Genomic DNA, 16,560 nt, shown 5'->3' on the forward strand with positions numbered 1-16,560 from the left:
GGAGTTATCTTGGCCCACTCCTCCATGCAGATCTTCTCCAAGTTATCTAGGTTCTTTGGGTGTCTCATGTGAACTTTATTCTTGAGCTCCTTCCACAAGTTTTCAATTGGGTTAAGGTCAGGAGACTGACTAGGCCACTCCAACACCTTGACTTTTTCCCTATTGAACCAGGCCTTGGTTTTCTTGGCTGTGTGCTTTGGGTCGTTGTCTTGTTGGAAGATGAAATTACGACCCATCTTAAGATCCTTGATGGAGGAGCGGAGGTTCTTGGCCAAAATCTCCAGGTAGGCCGTGCTATCCATCTTCCCATGGATGCGGACCAGATGGCTGAGAAACAGCCCCACAGCATGATGCTGCCACCACCATGCTTGACTGTAGGGATGGTATTCTTGGGGTCGTATGCAGTGCCATCCAGTCTCCAAACGTCACGTGTGTGGTTGGCACCAAAGATCTCGATCTTGGTCTCATCAGACCATAGAACCTTGAACCAGTCTGTCTCAGAGTCCTCCAAGTGATCATGAGCAAACTGTAGACGAGCCTTGACATGACGCTTTGAAAGTAAAGGTACCTTACGGGCTCGTCTGGAACGGAGACCATTGCGGTGGAGTACGTTACTTATGGTATTGACTGAAACCAATGCCCCCACTGCCATGAGATCTTCCCGGAGCTCCTTCCTTGTTGTCCTTGGGTTAGCCTAGACTCTTCGGACAAGCCTGGCCTCGGCACGGGAGGACACTTTCAAAGGCTGTCCAGGCCGTGGAAGGCTAACAGTAGTTCCATAAGCCTTCACAAGTTTGGGGAGGGTCTTAAATAGTCAGAAAAGGCTGGCAAAAGAGATCTTTAATCCACACATGTGAAGCTCATTATTCTTGGTGCCTGAACTACTTCTTAATACTTTAGGGGGACCAAACAGAATTCTTGTGGTTTGAGGGGTTGAATAATAAATGACACTCTGAATTAACTTTTAACGTTTTAAAAAAAAATAAATAAACAAACCAAAACAATATTTGCTGCAGTGCATTTCCCACTTCCAGGCTGATCTACAGTACAAATGTCAATGCCAAGTTAATTCCACATGTGTCAACCAGCTAAATCTGCAGGGGGTTGAATACTACTTGTAGGCACTGAGATATATTATATTATATATATATATATATATATATATATATATATATATATATATATATATATATATATATATCTCCCCATCCGCCCACCATTCCTAGGTGTAAGCAGCACAGAACATGAGCTCCTGAACTTTCATCACTTTATACCTTGTAATGAGTAAACTGTGAGACATGACCTGGAAAAATTCAACTCCGCGGATGAGAAAAGCGAGCCGGACCGAGCTGGGCTCAAGATTTTTATGGAAAAGGAGAAATTAGAAGATTTAAAGGACTAAACAAGAATCTTCTGGAGGACAGACAGCAAACAGACAGTTTCCCTAATATTAAACTCCAGGCCCAAACTCATAAGGAACAACAAGCCCCAGCCACCTCGGATATCCACCCCCCTACAGAGACATCCAGGAACACCACTGCTGCCCCCAATGCTTCACACCCCTCACCCCAGACCCTCAGAGACCTTCTAGCTCAACTAGAAAGAGACTTTGAAGCTCTTGCTTAAATTGTACAAAGAAACCCTGGTGACAGAAATGCAAATGACCAAGTAATCAATGAGATAAACAAACTGAAATGTGAAAACAGGTCTGAACTGCAGGAAATAAGAACAGCAATGTGTGAACTGCAGCAAGAAAATGCCAGGCTGAGACAGGAGGTGGAAAAGCTAAAATTAAAACCACAGACACCTGGACATCTGAACCAAGAGGGGGCTACGGGAACGAGAATGGGTGCAGACAATGTGACCTCCACTGAGAGACCGAGATGCCAAATAACCCCAACAATACGAACAAACCTGAAACTAATAAAAGTGAACCAGAAACCAGATCCATAGAAGAGAGAAGAGAAACTGACACCAACATAGTCTCCAGCACAGACCCCCATCAGCAGTCACATAACCCACCCGTGACATTACAAAGTCCAGATATCGTCCTAATAATGGACTCAAATGGGAAGTACCTAAACACACAGCGTCTATTCCCAGGAAGAAGAGTCAATAAAATCCGCTGTGCAACCATTGAACAGGTGACAACAGTCATCAATAATCCACGATTTAGCAACCCAAATCATATTATAATACACACAGGTACAAACAACCTGCCAGACCAGCACCAGCTGATCGCAGAACAATTGGCCCAACTAGCAAGGACAACACAACTAAAATTCCCGGAAAGCAAAATCATTCTGTCATCTCTGCTCCCAAGAACGGATATAACCAGCCAGACTATCCAGGACATCAACATGGACCCAACAACAAGAATGAAATTTGTGCCAGGAGTGACTCTGGCACAACACCCCTCCATAAATCACCATCACCTGTATGACAGCAAGCACCTGGCCAAGGAGCTGAAGGACATCATACTAAACAGAGACCCTTGGCCTGGACCTAACACCAGCCAAAATTCTGTGAAAAGACCGCCGGCAATGAAAAGACAGGAAACCACAATTATCTCACAAAAAAACTGGAAACAAAACACCCTCACTCACAACTGGACCATCAGAGAATACCACCACGAAGGAGACCACCAGCCTTACACAGAGATATACAAAACAGAGACATCCAGAGAAGACAAATGCAGAGCAGAGACATGGAGGAGATAAAGACCCTGCTCAGCACATTGTGCAGGAAACTAATGTGACTGGATGAAACAAACGTCATTAATAAACCAGTTAGAAATCCGGTGTGTCCTACACAACCACACTCATTACAACGTACAGTACAGACCAAAAGTTTGGACACACCTTCTCATTTAAAGATTTTTCTATATTTTCTTGACTATGAAAATTGAACATTCACACTGAAGGCATCAAAACTATGAATTAACACATGTGGAATTATATACTTAACAAAAAAGTGTGAAACAACTGAAAATAGGTCTTATATTCTAGGTTCTTCAAAGTAGCCACCTTTTGCTTTGATGACTGCTTTGCACACTCTTGGCATTCTCTTGTTGAGCTTCAAGAGGTAGTCACTGGAAATGGTTTTCACTTCACAGGTGTGCCCTGTCAGGTTTAATAAGTGGGATTTCTTGCCTTATAAATGGTTTTGGGACCATCAGTTGTGTTGTGCAGAAGTCTGGTGGATACACAGCTGATACTCCTACTGAACAGACTGTTAGAATTTGTATTATGGCAAGAAAAAAGCAGCTAAGTAAAGAAAAACGAGTGGCCATCATTACTTTAAGAAATGAAGGTCAGTCAGTCCGAAAAATTGGGCAAACTTTGACAGTGTCCCCAAGTGCAGTTGCAGAAACCATCAAGCGCTACAAAGAAATGGCTCACATGAGGACCGCCCCAGGAAAGGAAGACCAAGAGTCACCTCTGCTTCTGAGGATAAGTTTATTCGAGTCACCAGCCTCAGAAATCGCAGGTTAACAGCAGCTCAGATTAGAGACCAGGTCAATGCCACACAGAGTTCTAGCAGCAGACACATCTCTTCAACAACTGTTAAGAGGAGACTTTGTGCAGCAGGCCTTCATGGTAAAATAGCTGCTAGGAAACCACTGCTAAGGACAGGCAACAAGCAGAAGAGACTTGTTTGGGCTAAAGAACACAAGGAATGGACATTAGACCAGTGGAAATCTGTGCTTTGGTCTGATGAATCCAAATTAGAGATCTTTGGTTCCAACCACCGTGTCTCTGTGCGACGCAGAAAAGGTGAACGGATGGACTCTACATGCCTGGTTCCCACCGTGAAGCATGGAGGAGGAGGTGTGATGGTGTGGGGGTGCTTTGCTGGTGACACTGTTGGGGATTTATTCAAAATTGAAGGCATACTGAACCAGCATGGCTATCACAGCATCTTGCAGCAGCATGCTATTCCATCCGGTTTGCGTTTAGTTGGACCATCATTTATTTTTCAACAGAACAATGACCCGAAACACACCTCCAGTCTGTGTAAGGGCTATTTGACCAAGAAGGAGAGTGATAGGGTGCTACGCCAGATGACCTGGCTTCCACAGTCACCAGACCTGAACTCAATCGAGATGGTTTGGGGTGAGCTGGACCGCAGAGTGAAGGCAAAAGGGCCAACAAGTGCTAAGCATCTCTGGGAACTCCTTCAGGATTGTTGGAAGACCATTTCCGGTGACTACCTCTTGAAGCTCATCAAGAGAATGCCAAGAGTGTGCAAAGCAGTCATCAAAGCAAAAGGTGGCTACTTTGAAGAACCTAGAATATAAAACATATTTTCAGTTGTTTCACACTTTTTTGTTAAGTATATAATTCCACATGTGTTAATTCATAGTTTTGATGCCTTCAGTGTGAATGTACAGTTTTCATAGTCAAGAAAATACAGAAAAATCTTTAAATGAGAAGGTGTATCCAAACTTTTGGTCTGTACTGTATATGCACACGTTATAGAGCAAAAAATGACCACTTACTATTAGCAGTTGGAACATCCAAGGCCTGAACACCACGGCCTTTGGACGTAACACCAATGACCGCAATGTTACACAAAGACTGAAAAATATAGACATCCAGATCCTCCTGGAAACATAGACCAGAGCTGAAAATGAATCCCTGGTGCCCATTGGATTCAGGGAAATCTCCGTCCCTGCCCTGAAAAATAAAAACATCAAACAGGGCCGCTGCGCAGGAGGAATATCGGTCTGGTATAAAGAAGAGCTCCAACCGTACATCAAACTGATGAAGAGAGGAGACAGCCACATATAGATCAAAATCAGCAGCTTCATCCTCACCTCTCAGTCTGATGTCTACCTCTGCGCTACCTACATGCCCCCGCCTGAGTCACCCTACTTCAATCCAGACAGCTTTGAGACCTTACAAAGAGAAGCTGCCCATTATCAGGCCCTGGGCAAAGTTCTCATCTTTGGAGACCTCAATGCCAGAACAGGGAGAGAAAGACTTTCTGACCACGGACGGAAACATCTACATATTTGGAGCAGAATCTGACGTCCACGGCTCAGTACACACAGAGAGAAACAGCTATGACAGTACAGTCAACAAAAGTGGCAAAAAGCTCCTGAACCTATGCAGAAGTTTAGGACTTGATATACTCAATGGCCGTACTAAAGGAGACTCTCTAGGAAGATTTACATTAAACTCACATGTAAGAAGGATTGTTGTTTACTATGCCATTACAGACATGGACCCGGCAAATATCAGTGCCTTTGTCACCCCACAATTGCACCTGACAGATCACAGCCAACTTCTTCTATACATGAAATCTTCAAAAAACTCATCAACAGAAGCACCAGCACCAGCTAAACGGCCTCCTCAACCTGCCTCCATCCTATAAATGGTCCAAGGTATCGGCAGCAAAATATAAACAGGTTCCAAGCAACCCCAAAATACAGGAGATGCTCCACCACTTCTACAACTATGAGTACAAGTCAAACCCAGAAGTTGTGAATCAAGCTGCTAAAGATCTCAGTGATATACTCTACACCATGGCCGAATTGTCAGACCTTAAAAAAGTCAACTACAAGAGACCAAAAGAAAAACAGATCTACGGTTGGTTTGACAGAGAATGTAAAGCCGTTCGGAAGAGCCTGACAACAACCTCAAACAAGAAACACAGAGACCCCAACCATCCGGACCTCAGAGATGCCTACGACACCATACAAAGGCAATAAAAAGCCATTCTCAGGAGGAAGAAGCAGAGTTATATCTCCACTAAACTTAACCAACTCCAAGACGCCCTTCCAAGACAACTCCTTCTGGGAACTATGGAACCACATGGGAACAAAAACCAAGAAAAGCAACATACATATCCAAAACGGCAACATCTGGCTCCAGTACTTCAGTGACCTATACACAAAAACATCTCGAAGGAAGGACTAAGCCAAGAACAGGAAAATATGATTGCAAAACTAAAGGCAATGGAGGAAAAAAGTAAAAGATTTCCAAAACCCTCTGGATACACCATCACATTACAGGAAGTTTCAGAGACAATGTCTTCCACAAGGTGTAGAAAAGCCAGCGGCCTGGATGGAATCCTGCCGGAAATGCCGAAATACAGCCCACCAGAAATAAAGGCTGCAATAGCTAAACTGTTCAACATCGTGCTGAGCGCTGGCTACTTCCCTCACACCTGGAATAAAGGCCTCATCTCACCCATTCACGAGTGGGGACAGGTATGACCCTGCCGACTACAGAGGCATATGTGTCAGCAGCAACCTGGGAAAACTGTTCAACAGTATCCTAAACAAGAGGATCCTCCGTTTTCTCACCGAACACAACATCCTCAGCAAAAGCCAAGCAGGGTTCATGCCAAACCACATCTACATCCTGCACAGCCTGATTCAGAGTCACGTCCACAATACAAAGCACGGGAAGATATATGCTTGTTTTTTAGACTTTCAAAAAGCCTTTGATTCAATATGGCACCCAGGCCTGTTTCTGAAACTGCTGGAGAGTGGAATTGGAGGAAAGACCTATGAGGTCATCAAAAGCTCCTACACTGAAAAGCGCTGCAGCGTGAGGGTGAACGGGAAAAGAACGGCTGATTTCCAGCAGTGCCGAGGAGTCAGACAGGGCTGCAGCCTAAGTCCAACGCTCTTTGATATCTACATCAATGAGCTGGCCACTGCTCTGGAGTCCTCCGCAGCTCCAGGTCTCACACTCCATGACGTCCAGGCGAAATTCCTGCTGTATGCAGATGACCTACTGCTGCTATCACCAACCGAGAAGGGTCTCCAAGACCATCTGAAAACTGGAGAAATTCAGCTCCACATGGGCATTACCCATCAACCCAAACAAAACCAACACCATGGTGTTCCATTAGAGAAAAACAAGATTGGACCAGCACCCTTCATTTGTGCGAAACAACTGCGCTCTTACAGAAACGGACAAGTACACCTACCTGGGCCTGGAAATTCATCGGTCAGGGAGCTTCAAACACGCCATAGAGACCCTGAAGGACAAGGCCTGCAAAACCTTCTATGCCATCCGTAGGAAACTCTACCATCTGAAGCCACCAGTGAGGGTGTGGCTAAAAATCTTCGAGTCTGGGGTCCTCACACATACCCTGACTGGCCAAGGTGGGATTCCAGCCCAACAGAAATATTCCACCTGGAATTCTGTAAGCACCTTCTCCAGGTCAGGTAGAAAAGTTCAAGGGGGCCAAATACTTTCACAATGCACACATACATACACACACGTGCGTATATACATACGCAGCCGAAAGTGTTGGCACCCCTGAAATTGTTCCAGAAATTTAAGTATTTGTCCCAGAAAATGATTGCAATCACGTTTTGTTATAAACATGTTTATTTCCTTTGTGTGTTTTGAAACAGAATAAAAAAAAGTGTGAAATTATGTTTCACACATCTGTAAAATGGGCCAGACAACATTGTTGCCACCCTCCACTTAATATTTGGTTGCACACCCATTGGAATAAATAACTGCAATCAATCGCTTCCTATAACCATCAAGCTTCTTACACATCAACTCAAGGAGCCAATATACCGAGTAGTGTCGCACAGTGGCCAGGTACAAACTCTGGCATGACATAATATCAGTAAGTGTTGAGCAGTGAGATGTAATGCACTGATGTGCTGAATCCTCCAGAGGATGCTACTCTAGGGGCAGCTCTCCACTTTGGATAATAAATCAGGTTCCTGGAGAGGAATCCTGCCCACCCCACATTGACAAGGGAATACTTCCACAGTGCTCATGCAGTTCTGTTACTACAGTATATAACAGAGCGTTAAATTATAGTCCTGGGGGAAAGTGGCATTTGCAGGATTTTCTCAATGGGTGAGTTGAGGGGTTTTATTAAAAAAAACAAAACTTTTGACTGGACTAGTATTGTGCACACCATGCCTGTAACCTATTCTCTTAGCTCCTGCAATAGCAGGCGAAGCAGAGGATGTGGCTGCTGGTTATGGAGAAAATATTCTGGAGGGGAGTCCAGAAGCCACATCCTCTGATGAGCAAGTGACTGTCCAAATACTAAGATGTCTGTCGGACAAAAATAAAAGCTTCAGTTGATAGTTTGGCTGCCAGTCATATTTCCCATATACTGGAGCGATAATTTGGCCAAGCGCTCATGTGCTTCACTCATGTGAAAGTTGCCGAAGGACATCCCCAGAAGAACAAAGTGATCCGATTGCCTTCTCACCCACCAATTAGTTGGCTGGCAGCCCCATATATGTTCTCCAAGACTCCAGTATTTAGCATTTTTTTAGCAGTTTATTATGGCATCTAGCAAAATAAGGTAATCTGCAAAGCACGGCTAGATGCCCAGTGAAATCAGGAAATGAAGCTGGTTGGTGCCCACAGTAACTGCATAGCAATGTGTATTGTGCATTACACCATTACTCCACCTTTCTAGCGGGTAATATGGTAATTACCTGATGCTTGTAATAACTGCAATGCAATGTCAGTCAGTTACACCATCTGGCCAAAGAGGATAATATTTACTAACACAATCACTCCTCCTATGGAAGGTAATATGGTTGACCAATGCTCACCATAGCTTTGCAGCCACATACACCTGCAATGCAAAGGTAAAATAGGTGGAGGATCTGCCGAGTTGGGCATGTGGTGACAGGCTTGAATTTTTACAGCTAGAAGACAAATGCAGAAGATAATACTGCCTAGAACAACACTGGGGTAAGGGTGCCCCCTTGTACCCTACTTATGTCCCAACCACAGGTAAAACAAAAAAAGAAAATGTCCATGCAGCGCAGAAGTCCTAGTAGATGGCAATGGAGCAAATACTAGTCTGTATTCTGAACTTTCATAGCATTGAATTGGAATACCGGCGCATGTGCTGCCACCTCTCTACTCATTGGTGGTTGGATGATGATCATAACAAGAGATCAGGGGACCCCAGTTCTATAGCTTAGTACGTCATGGATCTGCTATAAATGTCTTCTGTAAGATAAACCCTTAAATGTTCTGGTGAGACTAAGTCACACACCACCCAGAAGTGAGGAGTAGGAAATGATTGCAGCCTACTAAGATCACAATGGTGCTGCATTGTAAATCTGGTGAAGTGGGCAAGCTGCCTGGTCTTGCACAACCTTGAAAAGTACAGGCAAAGTGCAATCTACTGGGTGGCCGTGGAGCCATAACCTCAATGGCCTGAAGCAATTGGGCTTAGAGGTTATTTTCTGTTGCAGAATAGAAGGAGGACAAGACCAGGTGGGCCTGAAGAAGCCAGAGGTAATTTTTAGTGGTGGGAAGCCACAGTGTCACATGACTCAGCCTCAGTGAGTGAGTCCGGCTAGAAGAACATGGGCTGAGTTTAAATCCTCATAGGAGTGAAAGCACCAAAAGTAAATAAATTGTTGCCCTTTATAGGTTCCATATACAACTTTGTGCTCAAGTTGGAAGAGGAGGTAACGATGCACCATCCGGGAGGCCATATTGTCCTAATTTCCCACCAAGAAGGAAAATAGCTAGCCAAGATAAAAGCAGAGAAGACCTGCAAAAGATTATTGTTGGCTCGCCCTGAACAGGCAGACAACACTTTCTGCTTAGTGTCAATTTTCTAATAGCAGCAGCTTATACTAGTGCACTGTACAGTAAGGTGTATTGGGCATGGCCAGTTAGTATATGAAACCAGCCATTGCAGGGGTATGATTGCACCTTCATACAATACAATATTGCTAAATATCTGACTGACTGACCTTTGTAAATTTGCCATCTCATTATGTCTCCTTTCTACAGAGATTAAAGCTCACCTCTGTGAAACATCGAGTAAAACTGGACAAAGTGTAGGTAAGGTCTGGTACAGCTGTGATTGAGCTGTGAATTGGTAGAGGGGGCATAGTCTTATTTAAAATAGTCATTTCCCCATTGTATGTGGCAGTGCCTGCTTGGTGCAAGAATTGCAGAGACCACAAAAATAGAAAAAAAATCAACTTAGAAATACTAAAAAAAAGTCTAGAATGTGTCTCGTGAACAGTGTTCTTTAGTCAAAGACAAACCAATGGTATTTAGAAGTTTAAAAAAATAAAACATTTCCTCCTGGGCTACAAGACTTGGTGGTTATGTGCTGTCTGATAGCAGAACTATCCCCTTCTGTGCCGATATGTGGATATAGCAGGCAAAGGTTCAGATGCTCTACCTGTGTGACAAGCTGGCACCACGGTTAGTACTGCTCGCCCACGCAAAGCTGCGTCCTCTCCCTTCATTTGGGAGGTCATCTCTACATGGCCATAATATGGGCACACTTTTCCAATTACAACTAAAGTGGCCGAACCTGGGAGAAAACAGGGACATTTTCCCAAGTGTTTAGGAATACTTAATTTTGTATACAAAGATCATTCCCAATATTCATTAAATCAGTTGATACAAGATCCACAGTGGTACTCGCCCAAGTCTAGTTTGAAGGTGCTTTTTTTTGTAGACTGCAAACAAAACATGCAGATTTTTGCCAAGAAAATCTATGTACGAGACAAGATACGTAGAATATCAAAATAGTATTTGTATATAGCGTTGTGTTGTTTTTCTAGGTGCATTAGTGTGTTCTTCGCATTCATTCTTGTACATTCATGCTTTTGTGTGTAAACAGATGAACTATTTCAGAAAGTTGCAGAAGACTATGTGAATTACAGTGATTTTCAAGTCCAATCCGGTAGGTATAATAATCTACTACTCCATAGCTTTATTTTACTTGAAAGTGTTCTACAAGCTGCGCATTACAGAGGAATTTCCTGTGACCAGAAGAATAGAATTGTGCCCTATAAAGCAGGGCTTCTGAAACTTCGTTTGTTGAGGCCTCACCAGACAGGTCATAGGTCATAGTTAGTAAAGCCGAATAAAGACTTGCGTCCATCAAGTTCGACCTGTTAGTTCTGTAATTGCTAAAGTTGATCCAGAGGAGGGCAAAAACCCCAAATGATTTAGCCAATCTTCACCTGAGGAAAAATTCCCTCCCGACTCTGAAACCAGCAGTCAGAATAAATCCCTGTATCAACCTACTATTTTATTCTATTTTTAAGTATATGCAGAAATCTGCCTGGTATCTAGAAAAGCATCCAGTCCCCGCTTGAACTGGTTTAGTGAATCCGACATTACCGTCTCCTCACTCAGTGAATTCCATATTCTCACTGCTCTTACCGTAAAGAACCCCTTCCTATGCTGGTGCTGAAACCTTTTCTCTTCCAGTCTTAGTGAATGCCCTCTTGTTACCGTAATATCCCTCCTTTTGAACAAATCCCGGGCAAGGTGTCTATACTGTCCCCTAACATATTTGTACACATTTATTATGTCCCCCCTCAACCTTCTCTTTTCCAGGCTGAATAGTCCTAGTTTTGCCAACCTCTCTGGGTATTGCAGTCCCTCCATTCCCCTTATTAATTTTGTTGCCCTCCTTTGTACCTTTTCAAGCTCATTTATATCCTTTCTATATATTGGGGCCCATAACTGAGCACAGTATTCCAAGTGTGGTCTGACCAGTGCTTTGTACAGTGGAAGAACAATGTTCTCATCCTTTGCAGCTATACCTCTTCTGATACATCCCATTACCCTGTTTGCCCTTACAGCAGCGGCCTGACTTTGGGCACTCCAATTTAGTTTGCTATCAATCAAGATGCCCAAGTCCTTCTCCATCTCTGAATTCCCCAATGATTTCCCATTCAGTGAGTACTGGTGACTTCCATTTTTCCTTCCCATATGTATGACCTTACATTTCTCCTCGTTAAACCTCATTTGCCATTGAATGCTCCACCTACCCAGCTTATCCAAATCCCTCTGTAGGTCTTCACTATCCTCTTTTGTATTAATTGTTTTACATAACTTTGTGTCATCTGCAAATATTGATATTTTACTATTTATCCCGTTGACTATGTCGTTAATAAAGATATTAAATAACATTGGGCCTAGTACAGACCCCTGTGGTACCCCACTAGTGACGCTTACCCAATCTGAGTATATTCCATTTATAACCACCCTCTGCCTTCTATCCTTTAGCCAGTTAGCTACCCACTTGCAGACATTTTCCCCCAGCCCCATCATTCTCATTTTTTATACCAACCTATTATGTGGCACGCTATCGAACGCTTTTGAGAAGTCGAGATACACGACATCCACTGGTTCCCACTGATCTACTCGAGAGCTAACCTCCTCGTAGAAGTCAATCAGGTTTGTTTGGCAGGAGCGATTCCTCATGAATCCATGTTGGTTCGGGGTTAATAGATTATTAGCATCAAGATGCTCCATGATTGCCTCATTAATAAAGCCTTCAAAAATTTTGCCCACAACGGACGTCAGACTCACCGGCCGATAGTTTCCGGTGTTACTTTTTGCTCCCTTTTTGAATATTGGCACTACATTCGCCTGTCGCCAATCAAGTGGTACAGACCCAGTCTCAACAGAGTCCTTAAATATAAGATATAACGGTCTGTCTATCACATTACTTAGTTCCCTTAGTACCCGTGGGTGTATGCCATCAGGTCCTGGTGATTTGTTTATTTTAATGTTACTGAGGCGTTTCTGTACCCCAGCTTGGGTTAGATTTGTCATACTTAGTGGAGGATTAAGCTTGTCACTTCTCATTTCGCCTGTTCGTTCTTTTTCCTTTGTGAAAGTTGACGAAAAAAATTTATTTAATAGATTAGCTTTATCCTCATCTTTCTCTATGATTTTGCCTTCATCACTTTTTATCGGTCCAATATTATTCGATTTAATCCTTTTACTATTTATATACGTAAAGAACAGTTTGGGATTTGATCTACTTTCCCTAGCAATACGTCTCTCTGTTTCCTCCTTTGCTATTTTTATTTGTTTTTTGCAGGTTCTCGTTTTTTCCTTGTAACACATTAGTGCCTCCTTGCTGTTTTCCTGTTTTAATCTCTTGAATGCCTCTTTTTTGCTATTTAACGCCCCTTTTACGTTCTTATTCAACCATATTGGTTTCCTCTTATTTCTGGCCCTTTTATTCCCATACGGTATATACCTCTCGCACTGAGTATTCAGAATTCTTTTGAAGGTTTCCCATTTACTATTCGTATTCCTTTGATTAAGAACTTTGTCCCAGTCTATAAGTTGAAGGTTTTCTTTCAGCTGATCAAACTTCGCCCTCCTAAAGTTTAATGTTTTAGTTGTTCCCTTATTGATAACCCTACTGAAGAGCATTTTGAAATTGATAATATGATCGCTATTACCTAGGTGCCCCCCTATCTGTACCTCAGTTATTCTATCAGGCCTATTAGTCAATATTAAGTCCAACACTGCCTTCCCTCTCGTTGGTTCCTGCACTAGTTGGGAGAGATAATTATCCTTGATATTTGTCAAGAACCTTTTTCCTTTCTGCGATCTACAGGTTTCTGTTTCCCAGTCAATATCCGGGTAGTTGAAGTCCCCCATTACAATCACCTCATTATGTTTTGCTACTTTGTCTATTTGTCCTAATAGCAGTTTCTCATTCTCCTCTGTTATATTGGGTGGCTTATAGCAGACCCCCAGTAATATTTTATTATTATTTTTTGCCCCCTCTATCTCTACCCACATGGACTCGACCCCCTCTTCTCCCTCTCCTATATCTTCCCTTAGTCTGGGCTTTAGACGTGACTTTACATATAAGCAGACTCCTCCGCCCTTCCCCTGTTTCCGGTCCCTTCTAAATAAACTATAATCTAATAAATTTACCGCCCAGTCGTAGCTATCGTCTAGCCAAGTCTCTGTTATACCTACGATGTCATACCTCTCCTCCGATATAAGCGCCCGCAGCTCATCCGCCTTATTGGTCAGGCTTCTTGCGTTGGTCAGCATGCAAGACAGATCCAGGTGAAGACTGAGCCTCAGCATCTAGGATCAACGGTCATTCAAAATTATCCTAAACTCTGTATAACTTAAGAATAAGCACAAAACTAGTCAGTCAATAATGTTACTAAACCAGTGATTGTTGTGAAAATTGCCACCTCAGCTGAGTTTCGAAGCTAACTGGGAGAACTTCACTGGCGAGACTCACCTCATAATTCGAGCACTACTGTAAAGTATATACCATGCGCATTGAAAACTGTATGTACAACAACTAGCATAAGCCAAAGCATTGACTTTCTTTTATTAACCCTTTCATGAATATGGGCGTAACTACATCCTGCGTTGGAGTGACAGTGTATAGAGCGGGATCAGAAGCGGAGCTCCCTCCACACACCGCTATTGACGCATCTATTATGTAGATGCTGCTATCACCTGTCAGCTGCATTCAATTCACAGCCGGCGCGCGTATGCCAGCTCCTATCGGTCCCTCTTGTGATCATGGGTTGCCGATGAGTTACTATGACAGCTGAGGACCCCGTTGAAGGCCCCCGTCGCTGCCATCTTTGTCTTCCTCTGCGATATATACTGTAATACTCTCAAACTTAATTATATAAAAAAAAAAAATTAAAAAGCCAGAACTGTGTTTACTTCAGTCACACAGCTAAATTGATTAAGTAAAAACATTACATGTCTCAAAAAATGGAGACAAACCAACTTTTCTTTTTTTATACAACTTCTGAATTTTTTTTTCACAACTTAATCCCCCCCCCAAAAAAAAATGCAGTTGTGGTATTGCCATAATTGTACTGAACTGGAGAATCAGGTTTCCAGGTCGTATTTGCCATAATATGAACTCAATGAATAAAGCAAAACAGAAAATAAAAGGGAGGAATTGCATATTACTCACCCCATTATTCAGCACATCGAATGGTACAAAAAAAGACACCATCGTAGAGGTATGTTGACAGCAAAATAAAAAGTTATGGCTTTTGGAAGAAGAGGAGGAAAGACTGAAAGTGCAAAAATGGAACATTGCCCAAGAGTGAATGATTTAATGGCATGTTCATGTGGTGATTTCCCAGGTTTTTTTGAGGGCAGAAAATAAGCTACGTTTTACAGTACCGTCATATTTGCTGCGTTTTATACACATTTTTACTGCTAAGAGTGATGGTTTTGGCTACAGAAAAAGGACGCTGCAAAAATGCCACATGAGAACATACCTTTATATGGGCAGATTTTATCCCATAATAAGCTGATGCAGACCGCATGGGGATGAATAATCGTTACTAGGATCATACCTTCCCCATAGCGTTTGCATCTTCTCAGCAGCACATGCCTTGTTTACCATGCTGATGACTATCTTTAGGCTGCATAAACGTTGCGATCAGTCGATGAACGATTGTTTGCTCGGTCATGAGCAGATCCCGCATGTTGACACAGGCCAGTGATCAGGAACCAGCATTCTTACAAATGTTCTTTCGGCTGATCGGCCCATGTAAAAGGGGCCTTAAGAGTTGTGCTTGTTTATACAGAATCTTTCCCATCTCAGAGAATTTTAATATTGGGGGAGTCTGCATTTGATTATGAAAGGTTATTGGGATGGAAAATGAATGGAAAAAAGTCCAAATTAAAGGACTATCCCTGCGTGCACCAATTAAGCTCGTGTTCAGTGAGGATCCCTAAATGACCCTTGCATGTGTTACTGCATTAACAATCTGGATGACTCGCTTATTTTTAATATTTACAGAGCCAAAGGGAGTGGACTTGAACTCTCGGAGAGACTTGACTTCTTATGCCTGCTGCCATCACTAGAAATAAAGGAGCCTGTGGCCTTGACAATAACATCTCTCTGACAGTCTGTGCTATATATATTTTTTTTCTTGAAAGCATATGAAGAGTTGACATCTGCCCTGCGATTGTACCATCTAACATCCATGCCTTCTTTGGGAGAAGTTATCTTCCATCTATGCCAAATGACCTATTTATGCACATTATAGGATGAGACATAAAAAGTAAAGACTATAGATGGAAAATTAACTACACCTCGATACACTGGATTCGGTTTCTTAGATTAACTTGTAAATAAACTTTGAGTGGTCAGTTTCCTGTTGCAGAAACCCGTGAAAGAATGAAGGAATATGACTGCAGAAAATCAACTGGACAATACAATTTCTTAACAGATTCGGTTACTGACTGGTTTGCGGCAGAAGTGTTTTTGGTTTTTATTTTTTCCCCCTCCAGTTTGTGTTTCCAAATAAAAATTCATTCACAAGTCTCTAAAAACGGTTTTTCAGAACGTATGTAAAAAACATTCTATAATTTATTACTGTAAAGTTTGAAAAATATATTACAAGTGATCTCCAGTGAAGGGAGACCAGGGGCTGTACTCTTTCAGGTGGGGGAAGATTTAAAATGAGACTCCCACCCCAAAGGAGACAATTCAGACACTAGGAAGCCACTCCGCAAAAAGGAACTAGAAGTAACCAGATGCATTGGCACTGTTCATTTTTCAGTCTGAAAAATGTATCTTATGTATGGCAATTATGCCATACATGAGGACTTCAAACAATTGCCCTGAATAAATATTAGGTCTACAGCATAAGGTCCCCTTCACATGTCCATATAAAACCAACACTGGTGTGATCAGTGTGCCATCAGTGTTTTTCCAGGATGGCAAAAGAACATCAACTAGTGAATTTATTGATACATTTCTAGGAGCAGAGTTCGAAGAAATATTCTCCAAAAAATTCAGGAGCACCAA

General features: G+C 42.5%; 1 protein-coding gene across 1 annotated transcript in view; it reads left to right on the plus strand.

Annotated features, from left to right (window-relative positions):
- The window catches only part of RAB24 (RAB24, member RAS oncogene family), a 44,028-nt gene extending 27,946 nt beyond the window's left edge, over positions 1-16,082 (plus strand). Inside the window, exons 6-8 of the mRNA XM_073651188.1 lie at positions 9,762-9,812; positions 10,609-10,671; positions 15,547-16,082. Of these exons, the coding sequence (XP_073507289.1) occupies positions 9,762-9,812; positions 10,609-10,671; positions 15,547-15,611 (179 nt within the window). The 3' untranslated portion in view covers positions 15,612-16,082. The remainder of the gene's footprint in view (positions 1-9,761; positions 9,813-10,608; positions 10,672-15,546) is intronic.
- The last annotated feature ends 478 nt before the right edge of the window (positions 16,083-16,560 follow it).

Source organism: Phyllobates terribilis, unplaced genomic scaffold (genome assembly GCF_046119375.1).
Source record: "Phyllobates terribilis strain yellow unplaced genomic scaffold, ASM4611937v1 Scaffold_11__3_contigs__length_659146591, whole genome shotgun sequence".
NCBI lineage: Eukaryota > Metazoa > Chordata > Amphibia > Anura > Dendrobatidae > Phyllobates > Phyllobates terribilis.